General features: G+C 52.6%; 1 protein-coding gene across 1 annotated transcript; it reads left to right on the top strand.

The window, feature by feature from the left end:
* Positions 1-7,220: 7,220 nt before the first annotated feature.
* On the top strand, positions 7,221-9,024 carry LOC106728217 (CMRF35-like molecule 8; the record flags this gene model as incomplete). The annotated part of the gene is made up of 2 exons (XM_014549723.1): positions 7,221-7,383; positions 8,668-9,024. Coding segments are annotated over exons 1-2 (397 nt in total), but the record flags the coding sequence as incomplete, so codon positions are not given.
* Between the last annotated feature and the right edge of the window lie 1,019 nt (positions 9,025-10,043).

Below are 10,043 nucleotides of genomic sequence, written 5' to 3'. Positions count from 1 at the left end.
CTGAGGCAGTCCTGGGCCCCTTCACCCTTCCAGGGCCTGCTGGATGTCCTCTTGGACCTGTGCCCAGACTCGACAGCCTCTGAGGCTCTGAGTCTCCTAGAAGCCAAGGGGACATGAGTGGTCCAGCTGGAGGCCCCATCCCAAGGCTCCCTTCCAGGCCCCACAGGCCAGGGCAGCCCACATTCCTCCCCGGCTCTGAGCTCCGTGCAGGGCTGCGGGTGGGATAGCAGGAGAGTGGAATGTAATCTGTTCTTTATGACAAGCACCAACTACAGTGTTGACCCCTACCTCCGCCATCACCTCCACTGCCAACGCGTTCACAGACACCCCAGGAGAAACCACCGGCTCCCCGACTGTGACCAGCCAGCACTCGGATGGCAGGTAAGTCAGCTTGGATGCTGCTGTTCCTTCTGGCCCACTTGTCCCAGACTTCTCTCACAGACATGGGGCATCCCCTGCGGAGCTCAGAGTGTGGGAGGTGGACGAGCAGGCATTCAGGGCAGAGGGCATGGCCAGGGTGTGTGGGCACGGGTGTCATGGGGACCACAAGGCCCCTTGGTCCAAATTCTGGGAGAACAGGAAGGGCCTGGGGAAGTCCTGTTTCCCTAGTTACTGCTATGGCAACAGCAGTGATCCTGATAGGCCCTCGTGTCTCTAGAGCCCCTGGCAGCTCACAGAGGACTTTCCTGTCTGTTACTCTGTTCATGTGTTGACCCTGCCGATGACCACCTCAGGAGGAGGAACAGGAAGTAGACATGCACGTTCCCATTTTACAGAGGAAGAAACTGAGCCGGGCTCATGTTTCCCAGCTCTGCAGCCGCAGAAGCTTTCTGGAAGCTGAGAGGCCTCTTTCGTTTCTCCCCTTCACCCTCCTTGGGCCTCTTCGCTTTGCCTTGAGATCTGCTGTATCTTCTACTGCTGGGCCTTCCCGCAGAGTCCCGATGGGACATCCTGTCTTTCCAACCCAGGGACGCCTTTGCCCTCTCCCATTTGCTCTCTGTTTTGAGAATTGCTTTCTACCGAACTACTTACTTACTTTTAAAAATATGTTCTTATTGATTTTAGAGAGAGAGGAAGGGAGAGGGAGAGAGATATAGAAACATCCATGATGAGAGAGAATCACTGATGGGCTGCCTCTTGCACGCCCCCTTCTGGGCATGGATAGAGCCCACAAATTGGACATGTGCTCTGACTGGGAATCAAACCAGCAACCTTTTGGTGTATGGAACGACACTCAACCAACTGAGCCACACCGACCAGGGCCGAACTGCTTTTAATAAGACTAGCAAGCAGTTTTTATTTTATTTTATTTTTTTAAATTTTTTATTTGTTTTTTTTTGCTAAAAGTATTACAAAGGGTATTACATATGTGTCCTTTCCCCCCCCCCCCTTGACAATCCCCTGCCCTCCCTTACCCCCCAGTGTCTTATGTCCATTAGTTATGCTTATATGCATGCATACAAGTCCTTCGGTTGATCTCTTACTCCCCTCCCTCCTGCCCCCCAATCCTCCCTGGCCTTCCCAGTGCAGTTTGACAATCAGTTTGAGGCAGCTCTGCCTCTGTATCTATTATTGTTCAAAAGTTTGTAATGGTCTTTATTATCCATGAATGAGTGAGATCATGTGGTATTTTTCCTTCATTGACTGGCTTGTTTCACTTAGCATAATAGCAAGCAGTTTTTAAATGCAAGAATCAAGGCCAGATGTAAGTGCCAATTAGGGCTTTTGCTCACATTATGGATAACTCACTCATTTATTCAACAAAGAGCTATTGAGCCCCCCTCATGTCTAGCACTGATTTAGGGAACACAGGGGGGATAGGAGATGAACAGAACAATCAAGCTGTCTTCCCTCCAGGCACTTACAATCGAGGGATAGTTAATGTAGCAAATAGAGTTAAATCATTAATTGATGGATTTATTTTACGAATTTCTGTGAGTTGTGATGAGTAGGAGATAATCCTTGTGTGCGTAGCTCGGGCTGCCATCACAAAGCAGCACCGGCTTAGACAACAGACATTTGTTTTCTCAAGTTCTGGAGGCCAGACGTCTGCGTCAGGGTGTCGGCAGGGTTGGTTCCTCCCGAGGCCTCTTCTCCCTGAGTCTTCCCATGGTTTCCCCTTTGTGTGTGTCTGTGTCCCAGTCTCTTCTTCTTCTTATAAGAACCCCAAGCATTTCCTCCCAGAAGAGCAAGCAAGGGTGAGAAGAGTGAGGAATCAGAGAATCAGAAGAGAGAGTGTGCGGGCAAGTGGGGGCCACTGTCAGCCTGGGGTCCCAGGCTCGTCCTCACATAGGTTCTTGGGATCCACACTCCGGGCACAGGGGGGGCTGGGAAGAGGGGTCCTGGGCAGTAGCTCACTTCTGTCACCGTGTCCCCCGCAGGTCCCTGCTCAGCAGCACCCGCTTCCTGCTCCTGGTCTTCCTGGAGGTGCCCCTGCTCCTGAGCATGCTCGGTGCCGTCCTGTGGGTGAACCGGCCTCAGCGGAGCTCTGTGGGAGGGGGAGGGAGGCAGAGTCAGCCTCGCTCTGAGGACCAATAACCAGTAGCTCCCATGTTCATCGATGTCATGTCTGAAAGTAAGAAACTCTAACGGAAGAAAGACTATTTTATTGTGAAATGATGGTGGTCAGCAGGGACCGTGGCTCTAGAGGCAGCCTGGGCCCTGCCTCAGGGACAGGACCCTAATCCCTGGGACCCCACAGCTGTGATGCCTGGGCCTCTGCCGCCCCTCTTCTGTGCACAACCCCTGGTCTTCCCTGTCCTGAGGCCCCACTGAGCCGGAAATACGAACAGAAGTGCAGGAAGAGGCCTTTCGCCTGGGGCCCAAGTCCTTGCGGGGCATTTCCAACCTCAAGCCTGTGAGCCACCTGCCAGGGTCCTGGGCTGATTTCTGCGTCTCATGTCCCCTGAGGTTTAGGGCTCCCGCCAATCCCAGGTTTCACAATTCTTGACCCGTGAATAGAAAAACCGAACCCTGCACCGACGACACACCAACCACGAGTGAAGACCTCATGCACGGGGAACAGAAGCTTCTGGAATCCTTGCCCTGCTGCGTTTTTGTCACGTGCCGGGAAGGAAGCTCTGGTGCCAGCTCCATCCCTTGCCTCCTGCACGTCTGACGCTGAACTTGGCATCACAGCCCCTCATTGTCCCCATCACCCTTCCTGTTAGGATGCGTAAATGTTCTCACTTCTTTTGAGAGCATCCGGTGTGGCTGCCAGTCTCATTCTGGCGTCACAGGGAGATGCCCACGTATTTTGGGGACTGTGACGTGAACCATCGGTCGAACTGTGGAGCCTGGACCGGCCTAGCAGCTGGGAGCTTTCAAGAGCCGGATCTGGATCGCTCCCATCAGGATGGGAGCCTTCCTGGCTGTCAACTGTGGAGGAGGGACGAGGACACCAGGATGCTGCTGCTTCGGAAAGGCAAAAAGATTCTTCCTCTCTGGCTCCTCCCTGGACTTGAACTTCTGGCAGCTTCAAGATTGAAAAGGGGCCCTAACCTGTTTGGCTCAGTGGATAGAGCGTCAGCCTGTGGACTGAAAGGTCCCAGGTTCGATTCCGGTCAAGGGCATGTACCTTGGTTGCTGGCACATCCCCAGTAGTGGGTGGGCAGGAGGCAACTGATCGATGTTTCTCTCTCATCTATGTTTCTAACTGTCTATCCCTCTCCCTTGCTCTCTGTAATAAATCAATAAAGTATATATTTTTTAAAAAAGATTGAAAAGGGAGGCCACTAGTGCAAAGGGCAGAAGAAACAGCATGAGCCAGGCCAGGAGGGACGGTGTGGGACATGGCCAGGGGAGGTCTCGTCTGCAAGGGACCCTGCTCATCCCGCTGGGGCCAACTTGCCTCACCAGGTTGCCCTGGGCACTGTGCTTGGGCCCTGAGACCCGCCATGAGCATCCTTTTGTTTTTAAATCCTCCCCCGAGGATATTTTTCCATTGATTTTTAGAGAGAGTGGAAGAGAGAGGGAAAGACAGAGAGAAACATCGATGTGAGAGAAGCACATCAACTGGTTGCCTCCTGCATGAGTCCCAACCAGGGCCCCGGGCTGGGGAGGAGCCTGCAATCAAGGTACATGCCCTTTGACAGGAATCGAACCTGGGACCCTTTGGTCCACAGGCCGACGCTCTATCCACTGAGCCAAACTGGCTGGGGCATGAGCATCTTATTTTTAACAGCACATTTAAGCTACCGTGGACTGTGCTGTACACGTGAGGACTTTGGCATCTTGCCCTTTGCCCACCCTCCCCTTCCCAGTACTGATTTTGCTGGTATCGTACTTTTTGCATGGATGATATTTATATTCCCTTCTGTAAATATTTCCCATGGTCGTTTCGTCTTTTTTTCCCTATTTTTAAATATATTCCCTGATCACCGTAGCTTCTTTTTTCTTCATTATTTGATTTATTTCTTGGTTGGCACAATTTCATCACGATGTTGTTTTTCTATTTTCCAGGGGCTCGCGGGTGCTGTATTTCATAAGCGCTTGTGCGCATGGGAGTGTTCGTTGCCAAAAGCAACGATCCCGGGTAGACAATTCCCAGAGGGTCCCGTCTTTTCTGGGAACGTGTAGATTTTCCTTCACGTCCCCTGGGATGCCGTGCTGTGGTGACATCTGATGCCAGCCTCTCCCCTTCATATTCATAACTTACTCCCTCTGACCTGGGTCTTCTCTGATATGGGCCCATGCGATTCTGTCTTTGTCCTGGAGGCTCTGTAACTTCAGAAGGTTCTAGGTGTGGGTCATTAGGACCCCCCCCCCCAACTGGGACACTGTGTGGATTTTCAGTTGCAGATGGAAGGGTTTCTTTATTTCAGGATCATTTTAAATTAAATTCGATCATTTTCACTTGTGGCTTATTTTTCTTTTTCTTAAGGAGCATTTGTGGAATGTCCTTCCTCTGTCTCCTGTACCTGTGTCTGCCTCTCCAAACATTTTTATATCGTGAGTGTTTAAACTTCACTGTTGGGCCCTGGCAGGTGTGGCTCCGTGGGTGGGCATCACCCCGTGCACCGAAAAGTTGCTGGTTCCATGCACAGACAATGCACAGACCCGAAACCCAGCTGTTTTATATACAGGAATTTATCCCACAGGCACATTCACGAATGCATATCAAGCCACATATGCAAAGACAGTCATTAAGGAATTGCATGTAGTTACAAAGAGCTGAAAACAACTCAAGTGTCCATCAAGAGGGAAAGAATGAAACAAATCGTAATATGCAGATATCATGGAATACTATGCAGACATTGAAAACAAAAGTCTACAGGCGGCCCTAGCCGGTTTAGCTAAGTGGATAGAGCATGGGCCTGCGGACTGAAGGGTCCTGGGTTCGATTCCAGTCAAGGGCACATGCCTGGATTGCGGGCTTGATCCCCAGTAGGGGACGTGCAAGAGGCAGCCAATCAATGATTCTCTCTCATCATTGATGTTTCTATCTCTCTCTCCCTTTCCCTTCCTCTCTGAAATCAATAAAAATATTTTTTTTTAAAAATAGTCTACAGGTATTGATATAGGGTGATTTTGAAAATACAGTATGTTAAAATAGGCAAGCCACAGACAACACCTGTAAGGTGTTACTTTTCCCTGAGGAGGGGAAAGACCGAGCACGCACGCACACACACACACACACACACACACACACACACACACACAGAATTTCTTCAAAGGACACACAGACACACAGGATAACCTACCGCCAACTGCACCCAGACCGGGTGAGCTGGGAAGGAGGGAGCGAGTCTGAATCCTGAATTGAGAGCAATCACGTGACTCACGGAGGGTCACAGCTAAAAATCACTTTTGGGGGCGTCCTTTTCTTTTAAGGTCACGTTGAAAAGAAAGTAAGTTTACCTAAGATGTCACAAAAAGTGGTGAAAAAATGGCAGAATATGGCCTGGGCCCTTGAAGTTGGTTGGGCGTCATCTCGTGTACCGAAAGGTTGCTGGTTCGATTCCCGGTCAGGGTACATGCCCAGGCTGCAGGTTTGCTCCCCAGTTGGGGCACATGCAGGAGGCAGCCGATCAATATTTCTCTCTCTCCCTTTCTCTCTCACAATCAATTAAAAAACAACCACACAGAATACGGATGTGAATTTTTGTACCTTTTCATGTTCTGGAGCCCTAAGGTTTACATTGGGGGGGCAGTCCAGCATAAGTAGACAGAAGCCAGTGGCCTGAAGAAGCCGCTGCTTCTAGCACAGTGCTTCTCCCTGGCTCTGCCGGCAATGTGAGATTGCTCAACACGTTGTGCGGGAAGCCGCCCCACATGGGAGGGTGCGCGCGCCCACACAAGGGCACACACAAAACCACAGAAAATATGAAGCTTCCTCAGCAAAAACTGAACAAGAATTTTTATTTTTACCGAGACGCCCAATTAAGAGAAGTTGTTTGACAACAGAACCCCCGAACTGCAGAGCTTTCTCCGTACATGAACCTAAGCTCCTGGATAAAGCATTTCCCACCTGTGTCTGCCTTTATTCATCCCTGTGGCTGCTTCATGAAATTGGGTATATTCCCGGCCAGGTAACACCTGACCTACCTTCCCATTTACGGAAACATCTCTACCCAGGAGACGCTTTACCTCTCATTCAACACCCAGGTTCAAGGTGAGGCTTGAGGGTGGTTTGTCAAGTTCCCTTTGAAGCCAGAGCAATGGAGACCAGTCAGGAGCACATGACCAAGATGAAACCACTCAAGGCCTCTGGGGTCTGAGGAGGGCAGACAAGAGCTGGGGGCTCAGAAGAGCAAAGCCCCCCATGTGGACCCAGCCTCACCATCTGTCCCACCCAGAGACAGGGCCGGCTTTCTGGGGGCACAGCGCCATGCACACCCACCGGGCCCTGCACTTAGAAGGGCCTCGCTCTTGGTGTAACTCTCGTAGCCGCCATTCGAATTTCTTAATATTCTGGAACATGTCCATTTGCATGGGGCCCTGTACGCAGCTGGCCTTGTCTAGACAAGGCCCAGTCATGCCTGTACCGCACGGGACTGCTCGTCTCACCCACAGGAAATGAGCCCTTGGGAAATGGGGATGGAAATGGACCCAGGCTGCTGGGAGGGGAGGGGCTGCAGGCTGTGGCTGAGTGATGGGAGGGGTGCTCTCATGTCTGGGGAGAGAAAAGGGAACTGCAAGTTCAGATTCAGCACCGAGTTTCTCCATCCATGTGATGCCCCGCTCCCTCCGCTGCCTACACTTTCTGACCTGCTCTGAGGACAGAAACAAGCAGAGACGGGGCCGAGAGAAGCAGAGGAGGGGACAGGGGAGCAGACCCTGGGTGAGGAGCCTGCAGCCCCCCGCCAGGTGCAGCCGGAGAGGCCAGCCCGAGGGACGGGGCCATGTGGCTGCCATGGGCTCTGCTGCTTCTCTGTGTCCCAGGTGAGCGGGAAATCTGCTCTGGCAGGTCAGGGTGAGCAAAGGGTGGTGATGGGCAGGGAACGCCACAAAAACACAAGCCAAGAGGGATGAGGTGTCATTATAAAAGCCCCGGCGCACCCTAGTTCCTCACTGGGATAGGATGAGGGTTAAGTGGGAAATGCTCTCCACACTGTGAGCACAGACGGAGCCCCAAGGAAGTCTAGCCATTGTAATCATTAGTTCCATCACTGTTAGGGTCAGGAAGACGCCAGAGAGAAGAGGGTGGGGGCGGAGAGCTAGGACTGTTGGGCTGGTGGCTGTGTTACCTGTCAAGGCAGAACGGACAGCAGCGGTTCCTTGCAGTGAGAGGACTCCTCAGGTGTCTAGAGTTTGCGTGACTCTCCAGGCAGGAAGCAGAGATTGTAGGGGCCTGCGTCCTCGTCATCTGGAACTGGAGCTTTCAGAGAGACTGGAGAAGAAAGGGCAATGCCAAAGCCTTAGAGGTGGCAAAGGACCTGCAGCTAAGGCTCAGGGCATGGCAAGGCTGGGGACGGGTGTGGGGGGGGAGGGGGGAGGAGGAGGCTGCCAAGGAGTAGGGGATGGAAGGAACCACTGGTGGGTCATCGATGTGGAGCAAGGAGTCCCTGAAGATATTCAGTGATGGCAAGTGTTGCTGCAGGAGTCTGTCCCAGGAGGGAAATCGAAGTCTTAATGTCCTTGAACCGTGGTCAAGAAGAGCCCCTTCTTAAATGGCCTCCTTATACCCTGGCCAACGCTCATCCTGTGCGACTCAGACCTATGAGCAGGAGGTCCTACCTGTACAAGCAGGGATTATAAACTCGGGGTCCACAGTGAGCTGAAGGCTTCCTCTTAGTTCCCAACACTGGGCTTTATCTAAATTTTCCTGTTCCCATTCTTATTTTCTGTTTCCTAGTCCATCTCTCCATCCATCCATCCATCCATCCATCCATCCATCCATCCATCCATCCCTTTATTCAGAGCATGCTTAGTAGCTTTATTCAATTCTAAGTAATGGATGGGACCCAGAACCTGTCTAGGACCACCAAAGCCTTCCTCTCCCCCTCACATTGTGAGTTGGTTGAACTCACACAGGCTGGTCATGACCTCTTGAGTCTCAGAATCCCATAACAGGTGTCTCCTTAGATCTCCTCCTGTGTCTGCCTATACCTTGCTGGTGCCTGCCCCCTCCTTCAGGCCTCACGGTGACTTCCAAAAGACCTGACACCCAGGGCCCCTCTGGCCCAGGCTCTTCCAGGGGAAGACGAGATGGATTGTGTTTTCCAGGCTCTTTGTCTCTGCGCGGCCCCAATAATGTGACGGGCACCGTGGGCGGATCCCTGAGCGTGCAGTATCGGTACCAGAAGGAATATGAGGCATTTAACAAATACTGGTGCAGACAGCCGTGCTTGCCACTTTTCTCTGAGACTGTGGAGACCAGCGCCTCCAGGAGAGAGGTGAGGAGAGGCCGAGTGTCCGTCCTGGACCATCCTGGAAACCTCACCTTCACAGTGACCTTGACGAACCTCACTGCAAACGATGCAGGAAAATACAGGTGTGGGATTTCCACGCTACTGATGGAAGAGGGGCTTCCTGGCTTCTTGCCTGAACCCTTTTCCCAGGTTCAAGTGTTTGTTTCCCCAGGTAAGGCCCTCCTTCCTCTGCTACCAGCGATGAAGGGGTCTGAGCGAATCTCCGCAGGGCATCCCAGGAAATTTCAACTCAGGAGAGGGAATGGGGCCTGGTGTTTGTGCACCAGAGATTCAGGACCAAGTGCGTTGTGTGTATGTGACTGTGTGTGAGTGTGTGTGTGAGTGTGTGAAAGCATGAGGGTGTGTGTGAAGAAAACGTGTGAAAATGTGGGTCAGTCGGAGTGCCAGTGTGTGTGTCAGGTGTGTGAGAGTGAATGTGGGTGGGTCACATGCAGGTTTCCTGCCACCACCCCAGGTCCTGACAATGTCTGGGGGTTGAGGTGGGAGGGCCCTGTGTCATTGGATCCATCAAGACTGAGGGCCTCATGCTACCTTCCTGACTTCACAGGGTGGCGTGTGTGTGCACAGGGTGGAGGCCACTCCAAAGGGACCCCCTTCACACTGTCCATTGGCTTGAGCTCTCAGGATTAAGACCTCTCTGCAACCCCAGGGCCCAGGGCCTCACCCAGGGTCCGCACAGGAACCTTGAGATGGTCTAAGGTCAGGGATGGCCCAGACTGCCAACCTCATCCCTCTGACTGGGGAGCCCTGCGCCAGAAATCCAAGGCCAGCCCCATCTCTCGCCCTGGCCTCACTAGCACCCATATTCTGGGCCTTTCTTCAGCCTCAGGGAAAGCCCATTTTCTGGAGGCCCTGGCCCCTGCGCTCTATGTAAATGGGGTTTGTTGGTGGGCGTGGCGAAGGAGGGAGCCCTCAACCCTCTGTCTGTCTGGCATCCTCCCCCTGCTTCTGCATCTTCTCCCTCCGACTCACTTGGCCAGGCAGGAGAGAGCCCAGTAAACCCCTGGGCCTGACAGGGCAGAAGAGAGATGGGGCACCTCTAACACGTTTCTGTTCAAATTGTTGCTTGATCTTTTAATAAGTCCTTTTACTTCTCTCTTTCTTTCTCTCTTTCTCTCTCTCTCCTTCCTCCCTCCCTCCCCCCCCCCCTCCCCCCCCCCGCCCTCCCCC

Source organism: Myotis brandtii, unplaced genomic scaffold (genome assembly GCF_000412655.1).
Source record: "Myotis brandtii unplaced genomic scaffold, ASM41265v1 scaffold5686, whole genome shotgun sequence".
Classification (NCBI taxonomy): Eukaryota; Metazoa; Chordata; class Mammalia; order Chiroptera; family Vespertilionidae; genus Myotis; species Myotis brandtii.
This window is presented reverse-complemented; position numbering and strand designations above follow the sequence as displayed.